General features: G+C 48.7%; 1 protein-coding gene across 2 annotated transcripts in view; it reads left to right on the top strand.

Moving 5' to 3' along the window:
* The window catches only part of LOC118360499 (adenylate cyclase type 6-like), a 116,798-nt gene that overhangs the window by 91,526 nt on the left and 9,386 nt on the right, over positions 1-15,886 (top strand). For both annotated transcript variants that reach the window (XM_052484827.1, XM_052484828.1), the window contains exons 10-19: positions 236-373; positions 13,079-13,107; positions 13,271-13,418; positions 13,679-13,776; positions 13,985-14,072; positions 14,237-14,353; positions 14,635-14,793; positions 14,886-15,061; positions 15,262-15,297; positions 15,523-15,655. In XM_052484827.1, coding sequence (XP_052340787.1) covers positions 236-373; positions 13,079-13,107; positions 13,271-13,418; positions 13,679-13,776; positions 13,985-14,072; positions 14,237-14,353; positions 14,635-14,793; positions 14,886-15,061; positions 15,262-15,297; positions 15,523-15,655 — 1,122 coding nt within the window. The remainder of the gene's footprint in view (positions 1-235; positions 374-13,078; positions 13,108-13,270; positions 13,419-13,678; positions 13,777-13,984; positions 14,073-14,236; positions 14,354-14,634; positions 14,794-14,885; positions 15,062-15,261; positions 15,298-15,522; positions 15,656-15,886) is intronic.

Below are 15,886 nucleotides of genomic sequence, written 5' to 3' on the forward strand. Positions count from 1 at the left end.
AGACCACAGAAACTCTTCATTGCCTTTAGTTATCCATTTATTCTTTGATCTTCTCGTTTTTGTGTTTCTGCTGGATAGTTCAATTCATTGTATTATCAAAAATAATGTATATTCTTCAACATCTCTCTCTGACTCTTCTGTATAGAAATAGTAGACTGAACAATTACTGTATAACACATTCAGATGTCCAGTGTGATTAAGGTCCATTGGTGTGGTCTGTTCCCTCCGCCGGCAGAAAGAGGAGAAGGCAGCGATGGCCAAGAGTGCCATGATGCAGCGAGTACGCGCCAACTCCACTGAGGGCCTGATGCCACGCTGGGTACCCGACACAAGGTTCTCCAGGACCAAGGACTCCAAGGTCTTCAGACACATGGTGAGAGACACATTCTGGGAGGGATGGAGGCTGGATGAGGGATGGAGGCTGGATGAGGGAGAATGGATGGATGAGAGATGGATGGGGTTGAATATGTTGATTGGTCACAGAGGGCCTGATGTCACGCTGGGTACCCGACACAAGGTTCTCCAGGACCAAGGACTCCAAGGTCTTCAGACACATGGTGAGAGACACATTCTGGGAGGGATGGAGGCTGGATGAGGGATGGAGGCTGGATGAGGGAGAATGGATGGATGAGAGATGGATGGGGTTGAATATGTTGATTGGTCACAGAGGGCCTGATGTCACGCTGGGTACCCGACACAAGGTTCTCCAGGACCAAGGACTCCAAGGTCTTCAGACACATGGTGAGAGACACATTCTGGGAGGGATGGAGGCTGGATGAGGGATGGAGGGAGGATGGATGAGGGAGAATGGATGGATGAGAGATGGATGGGGTTGAATATGTTGATTGGTCACAGAGGGCCTGATGCCACGCTGGGTACCCGACACAAGGTTCTCCAGGACCAAGGACTTCAGACAGATGATGAGAGACTGATGACACCCTGATAGTGCTTAGCGATTAGTGCTTTTTGAGGTCGGTTCGGTTTCAATATTAAAAAAAAAACATTAAATGGACTATGCATTATGTGCGTTGAATGCTGTAACAACATAGAATAAAACAATTCATAAAAGTCCCATGATGGTAGTGACTGCCAATGAATCACATTACTTTAATAAAATATTTAAGTTGTCTATATTACATTTGTTTTATTCAATTATTTTATTATTTCATTCCAAGTCATCATCTTTATAGAGCTGCTGCCTAGGCTGTCTGACAAAATGACTATTTTAGTAGTTCTTCAGAGTAAATAAGGCATACTTTTATGACTGCTGAATACCAACTATCAATCACTTAGATCATGTATTTTCAGGTAGAGATACCTCACAAAGCAACTGCTCTCTATCCCTCTCCATCGCACATTCTTCTGTCTCTTCTCTCTGTCTGCTTCACACCAACCTAATGTAGCTGGTCTATAGAAACACACAGACTGAACAAGTAGGTGTGCAATGGATTATGGTCATTGTAGTTAATTACCACTTTTTCTGCACTAAACTATGTAGAATATTGGCCTGTTGGAAACTACAACTCCCTACTACATTGCACAGTTCAGGCTTGATCTGATTTACACTATAAATGCAAAAGTATATGGACACCACTTCAAATTAGTAGATTTGGCTATTTCAGCCACACCCGTTGCTGACAGGTGTATAAAATCGAGCTCAAACTTTCTCAGTAGATTGGCCTTACTGAAGAGCTCAGTGACTTTCACTGTCATAGTCAGTAAATCACATTAGGCCACACAAGCTCACAGAACGGACTGCTGAGTGCCGAAGCGTGTAGTCCGTAAAAATAGTCTGTCCTTGGTTGCAACACTCACTACCGAGTTCCCAACTTCTCTGGAAGCAACGTCAGCACAAGAACTGTTCATCTGGAACTTCGTGAAATGAGTTTCCATGGCCGAGCAGACGCACAAGTGCTACCTGCCCCAATGCATAGTGGCAAATGTAATGTTTGTGGAGGAGGAACAATGGTCTGGGCTGTTTTTCATGGTTCGGGCCCCTTAGTTCCAGTGAAGGGAAATCTTAATGCTACAGCATACAATGACATTCTAGACAATTCTGTGCTTCCAACTTTGTGGCATCAGTTTGGGGAAAGCCCTTTCCTGTTTCAGCATGACAATGCCCCCGTGCACAAAGCGAGGTCCATACAGAAATGGTTTGACGAGGATGGTGTGGAAGAACTTGACTGGCCTGCACAGAGCTCTGACCTCAACCCCATCGAACACCTTTGGGATGAATTGGAACGGCAACTGAGAGCCTTCCCAGAAGATTGGATGCTGTTATAGCAGAAAAGGGGGGACCAATTCTATATTAATACCCATGATTTTGGAATTAGATTTTCAATGAGCAGGTGTCCACATACTTTTGGTCATTTAGTGTATCTCTAGAGTAACTGCTCATTGAGCTCACAGAGAAAAAAACACAACAACATGGAATTCAGATAATTGAACCGTCTGTCAATTAGTTGTTTAAAATCCCCAAAATAACCAACATTTCGGGTATTCGCTCAGCACTACACCTTGACAAAGGCTCTTTGGACAAATAAATCCCCATCATGGAGAGATGAGTGTGTAACTTTAATTTCATTTGTCTGGCCACGTTCAGGGACCAATTAGAATATGGCTGTCATGGACCAATTAGAATATGGCTGTCATGGACCAATTAGAATATGGCTGTCATGGACCAATTAGAATTGGTTGAGAACTGATAGATGATTGTTTTAGGATTCTTTCCAGTTGCTTTTAAAAGGGCTCTCTATGTTGTAGAATTCCTCTAGCTTTAATCAACTGTGTCTATTATAAGCCTAAAGCTCTCAAACAGCCAATGGAAAGCCCAGAACCTGTATTGATTAGTACAGACCAACCAGCATCACAACAAGTGGGAGTTACACAGCCCTATTGTGGTTAGTGGACAGCCAACACCCAATGGAAGTTAGTGGCCAGCAGCAGACAGCTAGCCTTACACTTGTTAAAGACTGATATGATTCCGAGAAGCTGCCTGAGGAAGCATCATCAAAGACCCCACACACACCCCAGCTATGAGCTGTTCACTCCCTTACTGTCGGGCAAATGGTATCGGAGCATGAGATCTGATACCAACAGAGAGAGTTTCTATCTCCAAGCCATCAGACTGCTGACCGCCTGCACTGACTCTCTACACCTTCAGAGAGAGAGGCACAGCTGCATGTGAGCTCTCACATTTTTCAACATGTTTTTTTACAAAAGGATAGATTTGGAGTTCGATAAACTTGGATTTTTCGGCAGGTACATATGTAGGATGCTAACCTCCACAGCATGGCCTTCGCTCCAGATCAAAACTCCCTACATACAACCAAACATACAACCTGGTGTCCTCCGGTCTCTACTGTTTGTTTGCTAGAGCACCCTCCATATAGCTTGGAAAAAGAAAACCTTGGAAGCAGTAATCTCTAATTCAATTAGCATCAAGGTGTGAAGTAAAAAGTGTCGAGGCCTTTGGGCCCAACAAGTGGGAGGAGTCTTTGAAGCATCCTCTGAAGTCCCCTCCTGCTGTTCAAAGACCATTCACTGGCATTTTCTACAAGAAATCTGACTCCAGAAATAAAAGTTTCTCCCAAGTGGGCATGACACCTACTCCTGTTACCTGCTGTACTGCTGCTTGGATTCCACCTGGCGATCTGTTCACCGTCTGCCCTGGCCTGTCTCCCCCTGTCTGGTACAGGTACCCTACCACACTCACCCCACTCTGTTCACAGTCTGCCCTGGCCTGTCTCCCCCTGTCTGGTACAGGTACCCCACCACACTCACCCCACTCTGTTCACAGTCTGCCCTGGCCTGTCTCCCCCTGTCTGGTACAGGTACCCCACCACACTCCCCCCTCTCTGTTCACCGTCTGCCCTGGCCTGTCTCCCCCTGTCTGGTACAGGTACCCCACCACACTCCCCCCTCTCTGTTCACCATCTGCCCTGGCCTGACTCCCCCTGTCTGGTAAAGGTACCCCACCACACTCCCCCCTCTCTGTTCACCGTCTGCCCTGGCCTGACTCCCCCTGTCTGGTATTTGAATTTACAATGGCTATATATAAAGTAGTTATATATTATTTTTTCTTGTGCATTTTGCTATTTGCCTAATGACTCCTGCTTACTTTGTAGACTACAAACTTTCTTTACCCAACCGTGGGACAGACTATGTTTGTTCCCACACTCGGGACTCTGTCACTCTATTGGTGACACAGACCTTTGGCCTCCCATTCTATTCTAACCACCTCTCGCTGTCTTTGTATTCATGTTACCTGATTACATTTCTGTATAATATGTTCTTGTTGCCATCTGATGCACATTCAGATGTCATAAATCAGCACTGCAGAGCTCTCCCTGTCCTCTGCCGTGCCTTGATTGTATTACTGTTGATGATATCTGGAAATGTACATGTACACCCTGGCCCACCTACTGTTGCTAGCCCCAACTCTGACTTGTGCTCTGATATCTGCTTCACTGATTTCTGCTCTCGTAAAAGCCTGGGTTTTCTGCACGTTAGCACTAGAAGCTTATTACCTAAAACGGATCAATTGAAAGTGTGGGTTCACAGTTCCAATCCAGATGTGTTGGTATTTACTGAGACGTGGTTAAGGAAGAGTGTTTTGAATACTAATGTTAACCTTTCTGGTTATAACCTGTTTCGTCAAGACAGATCTTCCAAAGGTGTAGGAGTGGCAATCTTTACCAAGGACACCTTCAGTGCTCGGTGGTCTCCACCAAGTCTGGCCCCAAACAATTTGATTTTCTGGTTTTAAGCATTAAACTTTCAAATAGCTCTTTGTTGACTTTTGCGTGATGCCTCCATCAGCACCGGCCCGTACCCTACCTGCCCTAAGATCTCTCCTGGCCCCGTACACTAAGTCTGAATTTGTCCTGCTAGGTGACCTAAACTGGGTCATGCTTAAACCACCTGACCAAGTCCTAAAGCAAGCTGATCCTAACTGTTATAGGCCTATTTTTATTTTGCCCTGTTTATCAAAAGTGTTGGAAAACTTGTCAATAATCAACTGACTGGCTTTCTTGATGTCTATAGTATTCTCTCTGGTATGCAATCTGGTTTCCACTCAGGTTACGGATGTGTCACTGCAACCTTAAAGGTACTCAATGATGTCACCAATCAATCAATCAAATGTATTTATAAAGCCCTTTTTTACATCAGCCGATGTCACAAAGTGCTCTCCAGAAACCCAGCCTAAAACCCCAAACAGCAAGCAATGCAAATGGAGAAGCATGGTGGCCAGGAAAAACTCCCTAGAAAGGCAGGAACCTAGGAAGAAACCTAGAGAGCAACCAGGCTCTAATGAACCAGGCTCTAAAGAGTCCTCTTCTGCTGTGCCGGGTGGAGATTATAACAGTGGCCAAGATGTTCAAACGTTCATAGATGACCAGCATGGTCTAATAATAATAATAATAATCACAGTGGTTGTGCAACAGGTCAGCACCTAAGGAGTAAATGTCAGTTGGCTTTTCCATAGCCAATCATTCAGAGTTAGAGAGAGAGTCGAAAACAGCAGGTCCGGGACAAGGTATCACGTCCGGTGAACAGGTCAGGGTTCCATAGCCGCAGGCAGAACAGTTGAAACTGGAGCAGAAGCATGACCAGGTGGACTGGGGACAGCAAGGAGTCATCAGGCCAGGTAGTCCTGAGGCATGGTCCTAGGACTCAGGTTCCTCCGAGAGAAGAGTTTGAGGGAGCATACTTAAATTCACACAGGACACTGGATAAGTCAGGAGAAATACTTCAGATATAACAGACTGACCCTAGCCCCCCGACACAAACTATTGCAGCATTAATACTGGAGGCTGAGACAGGAAGGGTCGGGAGACGCTGTGACCCCATTCGACGATACCCCCGGACAGGGCCAACCAGGCAGGAAAACCCTCTTAGCCCTCACTCCCCCTATCTGAGATATCTACTGCAGCCCTCGTCCTCGACATACAACACCCATTCTGCCAGTCAGATTCTGTTAAAGGTCCCCAAAGTGCATACACCCCTGGGTCACTCCTCTTTTCAGTTTGCTGCATTGCCCTTGATTCAGTTTGCTGCATTGCCCTTGATATGGGGCGGCAGCGTAGCCTAGTGGTTAGAGCGTTGGACTAGGAACCGGAAGGTTGCGAGTTCAAACCCCCGAGCTGACAAGGTACAAATCTGTCGTTCTGCCCCTGAACAGGCAGTTAACCCACTGTTCCCAGGCCGTCATTGAAAATAAGAATGTGTTCTTAACTGACTTGCCTGGTTAAATAAAGGTAAAAAAATAAATAAATAAATAAAAAATCTAAGCAATATTGTGCTGATATTTTTATTGAGCTTTTTTAGCTTTTGATACGGTAGACCATTCTTGTGGGCCGGCTAAGGAGTATTGGTGTCTCTGAGGGGCCTTTGGGTTGGTTAGCCAACTACCTCTCTCAAAGAGTGCAGTGTATAAAGTCAGAAAATCTGCTGTCTCAGTCAATGCCTGTCACCAAAGGAGTACCCCAAGGTTTGATCCTAGGTCCCACACTCTTCTCAATTTACATCAACTACATAACTCAGGCAGTAGGAAGCTCTCTCATCTATTTATATGCAGATGATACAGTCTTATACTCAGCTGGCCCCTCCCTGGATTTTGTGTTAAATGCTCTACAACATAGATTTCTTAGTGTCCAACAAACTTTCTCTACCCTTAACCTTGTTCTGAACACCTCCAAAACCAAGGGCATGTGGTTTGGTAAGAAGAATTCCCCTCTACCCACAGGTGTTATTACTACCTCTGACGGTTTAGAGCTTGAGGTAATCACCTCACACACGTACTTGTGAGTATGGCTAGACAGTACACTGTCCTTCTCTTAGGACATATCAAAACTGCAGGCTAACGTTAAATCTAGACTTGGTTTCCTCTATCGTAATCGCTCCTCTTTAACCCCAGCTGCCAAACTAACCCTGATTCAGATGAACATCCTACCCATTCTAGAATACGGAGACATCATTTATAGATCAGCAGCTAAGGGTGGGTGCTCTCGAGCGGCTAGATGTTCTTTAACATTCGGCCATCAGATTTGCCTCAAATGCCCCTTATAGGACACATCACTGCACTTTATACTCCTCTGTAAACTGGTCGTCTCTGTTTACCCATCGCAAGACCCACTGGTTGATGCTTATTTATAAAACCCTCTTAGGCCTCACTCCCCCCTATCTGAGATATCTACTGCAGCCCTCATCCTCCACATACAACACCCGTTCTGTCAGTCACATTCTGTTAAAGGTCCCCAATGCACACACATCCCTCTTTTCAGTTCGCTGCAGCTAGCGACTGGCACGAGCTGCAACAAACACTCAAACTGGTCTGTTTTACCTCTAAAAAGTACACGCACGCACACACTGTCACGATCGTCGTATAGAACGGACCAAGGTGCTGAGTGGTGAGCGTACATGTTCCTTTATATGCAAATGTCGCCAACAAAACAATAATACAACAAAAACGACCGTGACGCTCCATAAGGCTAAACATGCACAAACGAAGACAACTACCCACAAATAACAAACGGAAAAAGGCTGCCTATGTATGATTCCCAATCAGAGACAACGATAGACAGCTGTCCCTGATTGAGGACCATACCCGGCCAAAACATAGAAACAAACAACCTAGAATGCCCACCCCAAATCACACCCTGACCTAACCAAATAGAGAAATAAAACTGCTCTCTAAGGTTAGGGCGTGATACACACACACACACACACACACACACACACACACACACACACACACACACACACACACACACACACACACACACACACACACACACACACACACACACACACACAGACGCATTTATGCCACACGCACATCACTACTGCTACTACCAGTCTCTTATTATTATTGCTAAAACTGCACACTTGCCTCCCAATTCCCCTTCACAGAAAATGTTGGACTGTAAATTGTACCTTCTTGTTTTATACTTATTTTAACATGTTTATTCTACTGAGTAATTTGCTTTATGTTCCTATTCTTATCTTTTATTATTTCTTGTTGTTGTTGTTGCAATGTTGAGAATAACCTGCAAGCATTTCATTGGACAATTTACTGTACATTTACATGTTAGTAATTTATCCAGAGCCACTTACAGGATCAGTTAGGGTTCAGTGCCTTGCTCAGAGGCACATCGACAGATTTTTCACCTAGCCGGCTCTAACATTCGGTTACTGGCCCAATGCTCTTAACCGCTAGACAACTTACATACGACTAATACAACTTTAAACTTGAATTTCACATCAACAATAATCTGATCAGTCAATGCAGGGCTGCATCGCAATTAACCTTTCTCATCTCCTCCTGTTGTCTGCAACCTCTCCTCCTCCTGTTGTCTGCAACCTCTCCTCTCCTCCTGTTGTCTGCAACCTCTCATCTCCTCCTGTTGTCTGCAACCTCTCCTCTCCTCCTGTTGTCTGCAACCTCTCCTCCTCCTGTTGTCTGCAACCTCTCATCTCCTCCTGTTGTCTGCAACCAACCTCCTCCTCCTCCTGTTGTCTGCAATCCTCTCATCTCCTCCTGTTGTCTGCAACCCTCTCCTCCTCCTCTCCTCCTGTTGTCTGTCAACCTCTCCTCTCCTCCTGTTGTCTGCAACCTCTCCTCTCCTCCTGTTGTCTGCAACCTCTCCTCTCCTCCTGTTGTCTGCAACCTCTCCTCTCCTCCTGTTGTCTGCAAACCTCTCCTCTCCTCCTGTTGTCTGCAACCTCTCTCCTCCTCCTGTTGTCTGCAACCTCTCATCTCCTCCTGTTGTCTGCAACCTCTCTCTCCTCCTGTTGTCTGCAACCCTCTCTCCTCCTGTTGTCTGCAACCTCTCCTCCTCCTGTTGTCTGCAACCTCTCCTCCTCCTGTTGTCTGCATCCTCTCCTCTCCTCCTGTTGTCTGCAACCTCTCCTCTCCTCCTGTTGTCTGCAACCTCTGCATCCTCTCCTCCTGTTGTCTGCATCCTCTCCTCCTCCTGTTGTCTGCATCCTCTCCTGTTGTCTCCTCCTGTTGTCTGCAACCTCTCCTCCTCCTGTTGTCTGCAACCTCTCCTCTCCTCCTGTTGTCTGCAACCTCTCCCTCCTCCTGTTGTCTGCAACCTCTCCTCTCCTGTTGTCTGCAACCTCTCCTCTCCTCCTGTTGTCTGCAACCTCTCCTCTCCTCCTGTTGTCTGCATCTCCTCCTGTTGTCTCTCCTCTCCTCCTGTTGTCTGCATCCTCTCTCTCCTCCTGTTGTCTGCATCCTCTCCTCTCCTCCTGTTGTCTGCAACCTCTCCTCCTCCTGTTGTCTGCACCTCTCCTCCTGTTGTCTCCTCTCCTCCTGTTGTCTGCAACCTCCTCTCCTCCTGTTGTCTGCAACCTCTCCTCCCCTCCTGTTGTCTGCAACCTCTCCTCTCCTCCTGTTGTCTGCATCCTCTCCTCTCCTCCTGTTGTCTGCATCCTCTCCTCCTCCTGTTGTCTGCATCCTCTCCTCTCCTCCTGTTGTCTGCAACCTCTCCTCTCCTCCTGTTGTCTGCATCCTCTCCTCTCCTCCTGTTGTCTGCATCCTCTCCTCCTCCTGTTGTCTGCATCCTCTCTGTTGTCTCCTCCTGTTGTCTGCATCCTCTCCTCCTCCTGTTGTCTGCAACCTCTCCTGTTGTCTCCTCCTGTTGTCTGCATCCTCTCCTCCTCCTGTTGTCTGCAATCCTCTCCTCTCCTCCTGTTGTCTGCATCCTCTCCTCCTCCTGTTGTCTGCATCCTCTCCTCTCCTCCTGTTGTCTGCAACCTCTCCTCTCCTCCTGTTGTCTGCAACCTCTCCTCTCCTCCTGTTGTCTGCAACCTCTCCTTGTTGTCTCCTCCTGTTGTCTGCATCCCTCTCCTCCTGTTGTCTGCAACCTCTCCTCTCCTCCTGTTGTCTGCAACCTCTCCTCTCCTCCTGTTGTCTGCATCCTCTGCAACCTCCTCTCCCCTGTTGTCTGCAACCTCTCCTCTCCTCCTGTTGTCTGCAACCCTCTCCTCCTCCTGTTGTCTGCAACCTCTCCTCTCCTCCTGTTGTCTGCATCCCTCTGTTGTCTCTCCTCCTGTTGTCTGAAACCTCTCCTCTCCTCCTGTTGTCTGCAACCTCTCCTCTCCTCCTGTTGTCTGCATCCTCTCCTCTCCTCCTGTTGTCTGCAACCTCTCCTCTCCTCCTGTTGTCTGCATCCTCTCTGCAACCTCCTCCTGTTGTCTGCATCCTCTCCTCTCCTCCTGTTGTCTGCAACCTCTCCTCTCCTCCTGTTGTCTGCACCTCTCCTCTCCTCCTGTTGTCTGCAACCTCTGCAACCTCTCCTCCTGTTGTCTGCAACCTCCTCCTGTTGTCTGCCTCCTGTTGTCTGCAACCTCGCCTCTCCTCCTGTTGTCTGCATCCTCCTCCTCTCCTCCTGTTGTCTGCAACCTCTCCTCTCCTCCTGTTGTCTGCAACCTCTCCTCTCCTCCTGTTGTCTGCATCCTCTCCTCTCCTCCTGTTGTCTGCAACCTCTCCTCCTGTTGTCTGCAACCTCTCCTCCTGTTGTCTGCAACCTCTCCTCTCCTCCTGTTGTCTGCAACCTCTCCTCCTGTTGTCTGCAACCTCTCCTCTCCTCCTGTTGTCTGCAACCTCTCCTCTCCTCCTGTTGTCTGCAACCTCTCCTCCTGTTGTCTGCAACCTCTCCTCCTGTTGTCTGCAACCTCTCCTCTCCTCCTGTTGTCTGCATCCTCTCCTCTCCTCCTGTTGTCTGCAACCTCTCCTCTCCTCCTGTTGTCTGCAACCTCTCCTCTCCTCCTGTTGTCTGCATCCTCTCCTCTCCTCCTGTTGTCTGCAACCTCTCCTCTCCTCCTGTTGTCTGCATCCTCTCCTCTCCTCCTGTTGTCTGCATCCTCTCTCTCTCCTCCTGTTGTCTGCAACCTCTCCTCCTGTTGTCTGCAACCTCTCTCCTCTCCTCCTGTTGTCTGCAACCTCTCCTCTCCTCCTGTTGTCTGCAACCTCCTCTCCTCCTGTTGTCTGCATCCCTCCTCTCCTTCTGTTGTCTGCAACCTCTCCTCTCCTGCAACCTCCTGTTGTCTGCAACCTCTCCTCGCCTCCTGTTGTCTGCATCCTCTCCTCCTCCTGTTGTCTGCAACCTCTCCTCCTCCTGTTGTCTGCATCCTCTCCTCTCCTCCTGTTGTCTGCATCCTCTCCATCCTCTCCTCTCCTCCTGTTGTCTGCATCCTCTCCTCTCCTCCTGTTGTCTGCATCCTCTCCTCTCCTCCTGTTGTCTGCAACCTCTCCTCTCCTCCTGTTGTCTGCATCCTCTCTCTCCTCCTGTTGTCTGCATCCTCTCCTCGCCTCCTGTTGTCTGCATCCTCTCCTCTCCTCCTGTTGTCTGCATCCTCTCCTCTCCTCCTGTTGTCTGCAATCTCCTCCTCTCCTCCTGTTGTCTGCAACCTCTCATCTCCTCCTGTTGTCTGCAACCTCTCCTCCTCCTGTTGTCTGCAACCTCTCCTCCTCCTGTTGTCTGCAACCTCTCCTCTCCTCCTGTTGTCTGCAACCTCTCCTCCTCCTGTTGTCTGCAACCTCTCCTCTCCTCCTGTTGTCTGCAACCTCTCCTCTCCTCCTGTTGTCTGCAATCTCTCCTCTCCTCCTGTTGTCTGCAACCTCTCATCTCCTCCTGTTGTCTGCAACCTCTCCTCTCCTCCTGTTGTCTGCAACCTCTCCTCCTCCTGTTGTCTGCAATCTCTCCTCTCCTCCTGTTGTCTGCAACCTCTCCTCTCCTCCTGTTGTCTGCAACCTCTCCTCCTCCTGTTGTCTGCAACCTCTCCTCTCCTCCTGTTGTCTGCATCCTCTCCTCCTCCTGTTGTCTGCAACCTCTCCTCGCCTCCTGTTGTCTGCAACCTCTCCTCTCCTCCTGTTGTCTGCATCCTCTCCTCTCCTCCTGTTGTCTGCAACCTCGCCTCTCCTCCTGTTGTCTGCAACCTCTCCTCTCCTCCTGTTGTCTGCAACCTCTCCTCTTCTCCTGTTGTCTGCAACCTCTCCTCTCCTGCAACCTCTCCTCCTCCTGTTGTCTGCAACCTCTCCTCTTCTCCTGTTGTCTGCAACCTCTCCTCTCCTCCTGTTGTCTGCATCCTCTCCTCCTGTTGTCTGCAACCTCTCCTCTCCTCCTGTTGTCTGCAACCTCTCCTCTCCTCCTGTTGTCTGCATCCTCTCCTCTCCTCCTGTTGTCTGCAACCTCTCCTCTCCTCCTGTTGTCTGCAACCTCTCATCTCCTCCTGTTGTCTGCAACCTCTCCTCTCCTCCTGTTGTCTGCAACCTCTCCTCTCCTCCTGTTGTCTGCAACCTCTCCTCTCCTCCTGTTGTCTGCAACCTCTCCTCTCCTCCTGTTGTCTGCAACCTCTCCTCTCCTCCTGTTGTCTGCAACCTCTCCTCTCCTCCTGTTGTCTGCAACCTCTCCTCTCCTCCTGTTGTCTGCAACCTCTCATCTCCTCCTGTTGTCTGCAACCTCTCCTCTCCTCCTGTTGTCTGCAACCTCTCCTCTCCTCCTGTTGTCTGCAACCTCTCATCTCCTCCTGTTGTCTGCAACCTCTCCTCTCCTCCTGTTGTCTGCAACCTCTCCTCTCCTCCTGTTGTCTGCAACCTCTCCTCTCCTCCTGTTGTCTGCAACCTCTCCTCTCCTCCTGTTGTCTGCAACCTCTCCTCTCCTCCTGTTGTCTGCAACCTCTCCTCGCCTCCTGTTGTCTGCAACCTCTCTCCTTTCCTCTGTCTTTTGCTCTCCTCTCCTCACCCCTCCTCTTCTCATTTCCTCCCTTCCCCTCATCTTCCCATCTCCTCATCTTTCTCTCTCTCCTTCTCTGAGGGGTATTGCCCAGGGGGGGAGGAGGGTATAATTTGAATCCTCACAGCATTAATTAAAACATCAGTCTGGCTACCAGGGATTAAGTGTGCAGAAGTCTGAGCCAATGAAAAACACACAGAGTCAATCTTTCACTGTGGTTTTCACTGGCTACCTGTCTAAAACCTAATCTCGCTTTCTTTCTACCCCTCCCTCTTGCTCTCTCTATCGCTCGTTCTCTTTTCTTCGCTCCATCTCGTTCTCTCTTCTCCCAGGGAATTGATGAAACGTCCAGACAAGACAAGTGAGTTATCTTAATTTGGCCCAGTAGTTGTTAATGGGTTACTCTGTGTGTGTGTGTAGTGTAGTCATTGGCCCAGTAGATATTATTGGGTTGCTGACTCTGTCTGTCCTGTCAGTCCTGTCCGTCCTGTCTGGTCTGATCTGGTCTGGTCTGTCTTGTCTAGCCGTTGTTCCCAGGAGGCCCTGAACCCTGAGGATGAGGTGGATGAGTTTCTGGGCCGAGCCATCGACGCCCGCAGCATCGACCAACTCCGTAAAGACCACGTCAAGAAGTTCCTCCTCACCTTCCAGACAAAAGACCTGGAGAACAAGGTGGGAGGAGATAGGGTGGTGATTCATTGGCTGTGTCTGAAAGCATTACTAGGTGTTAAATCCTTGTTTCCTCAGTCCTTGTTTCCTCAATTCCAAAACCTCCCACTCAAATCTCATTGGAGGAGGAGGCTCCAATCCAAACCTCCTCAAATGAGCTTTGAAGTAAGGATTTGACAGCTAGAGATATTTTTTGGGACATTATATGCAGAGTGTTGTGTGTTGTGTTGAGTTTCCTGCTCTTCTCCTCATTGTGTGTTTAGTTCTCCACGCAGGTGGATGATCGTTTCGGAGGCTACGTGGCCTGCGCTCTGTTAGTCTTCTGCTTCATCTGTTTCATTCAGATCATCATCTTCCCACAGTAAGTACTTCTCTTAAACCTCCACCTGTCTGTAACCGTATGGAACTAACAAGGCTGCTAGTTGGTCAGGCTGAACCGACACAGGGTACCCAGCTCCAAGGACCAAATGAGGCCTTTTTAACCGATCATAGAAAATGTACTGAGTAGTGAGTGACCTGTGAGGATTGATTGTGGTGCAGTTGTGACTTGAGTCAGTTCCTCTCCACAGCACACCTCTCATGCTGGGTGTCTACATCATCATCTTCATCATCCTCGTCAACATCCTCTTCATCTGTGCCATTTACTCCTGCGTCAAGGTAAAGGACAGACTCCTCCATCATTTTTGAAATCATACAAGCACCTTTTATAGAGATGTACCCAAAAGTTAACATTTGTTTGAATTTGCATTTTCATGTAAAACAAAATGAATAATATCCCCTCTCTCTCTCGCTCTCCCCCCTCCCCCTCTCTCTCCTCCCAGCTCTTCCCAGTTGCCTTGCAGACAGTGACTACGAGTATAGTCCAGTCTCGTACCAACAGTACCCTGGTGGGAGTTCTCACCATCCTACTTCTCTTCATGTCTGCCTTTGTTAACATGGTAGGCATGACAATTCTCCCAATAGTGCCTGCAAATGCACTACGAAAATGTCTGCACTCACTACTGTAAGAGTGTCTGCTAACTGACTAACACGTGTGTGTGTGTGTGTGTGTGTGTGTGTGTGTGTGTGTGTGTGTGTGTGTGTGTGTGTGTGTGTGTGTGTGTGTGTGTGTGTGTGTGTGTGTGTGTGTGTGTGTGTGTGTGTAGTAGTTCAGTTTGCCATCTGTTCAGTTGGCTTCTCTGTTGGTTGACGTGTGATTTAAGACTGTGTCTCTCTCTAGTTGACCTGTGACAGAGAGGGCCTGGTGGACTGTGTGGTGCGTGAGAGGAACCTGTCCTCCAGCTTGGTGACTCTGTGTCTACTGCACAACCTGAGCCAGTCAGCACAGGACGGACTGACCCTGTGCCCCAGCCAGCCCACACCATGCCACTTCCCTGAGGTGAGCCCAGCTGGGACACTACTGTGTGTGTGGTGTGACTATTGTCTGTGTTTATTAACATTGTTATAACTTGCTATGCCTCCCCCTTCCAGTATTTCTGCTACAGTGTTCTCCTGACCCTGCTGGCCTGCAGTGTGTTCCTCCACATCAGCAGTATAGGCAAGCTGGCCCTCATGGTGCTGATCCAGGTCACCTTCCTGTTGCTGGTGGAGTGGCCCCAGGTGGCCCTGTTTGACAACGCTGACCTGCTGCTCACCGCCAGCACCCTGTGAGTTAACACACACAGACACACACCACACACACCCTGTGAGTCACTAACTGTAGCCTACTGCCCACCCGCCCACCCTACCCTAGCCCACCCTAACCCTAGTACTTGTTTTCATTCAAATACTTAAGCTGTGCAAAGCACAAAGGTCTTGTCAAGTGTTGAAACTATTTAATAAATGTGTTGTGTTATTTTTTCCCTAGGATTCCTAGTTTCAACGAAACAACTACAGAGACATGGTACGTTCATTTCTGTCTTTAGGTCTTATAGTGTCAGTGTTCTGTTACCATGTCTACTCCTAGACTGAGTCCATCCTCCCCGTCTCCTCTCAGCTCAATGTTCTGTTACCATGTCTACTCCTAGACTGAGTCCATCCTCTCCCTGTCTCCTCTTGGCCAGGAGTGCGATTGATTGATTGGTTGGTTGGTTGGTTGGTTGATTGTGGTTCTGTTTCCTCCATCCAGCCAGGAGACTGTGACCAAGGTGTCCCTAAAGGTCATGACCCCTGTCATCCTTACGGTGTTCGTCCTGGCTCTGTACCTACATGCTCAGCAGGTGGAGTCCACCGCACGCCTCGACTTCCTGTGGAAGCTGCAGGTAGGACCCGGTCTCACACACATTGGTCCAGCAGGTGGAGTCCACCGCACGCCTCGACTTCCTGTGGAAGCTGCAGGTAGGACCCGGTCTCACACACACTGGTCCAGCAGGTGGAGTCCACCGCACGCCTCGACTTCCTGTGGAAGCTGCAGGTAGGACCCGGTCTCACACACACTGGTCCAGCAGGTGGAGTCCACCGCACGCCTCGACTTCCTGTGGAAGCTGCAGGTA

Source organism: Oncorhynchus keta, chromosome 28, assembly GCF_023373465.1.
Source record: "Oncorhynchus keta strain PuntledgeMale-10-30-2019 chromosome 28, Oket_V2, whole genome shotgun sequence".
NCBI classification, from domain to species: Eukaryota; Metazoa; Chordata; class Actinopteri; order Salmoniformes; family Salmonidae; genus Oncorhynchus; species Oncorhynchus keta.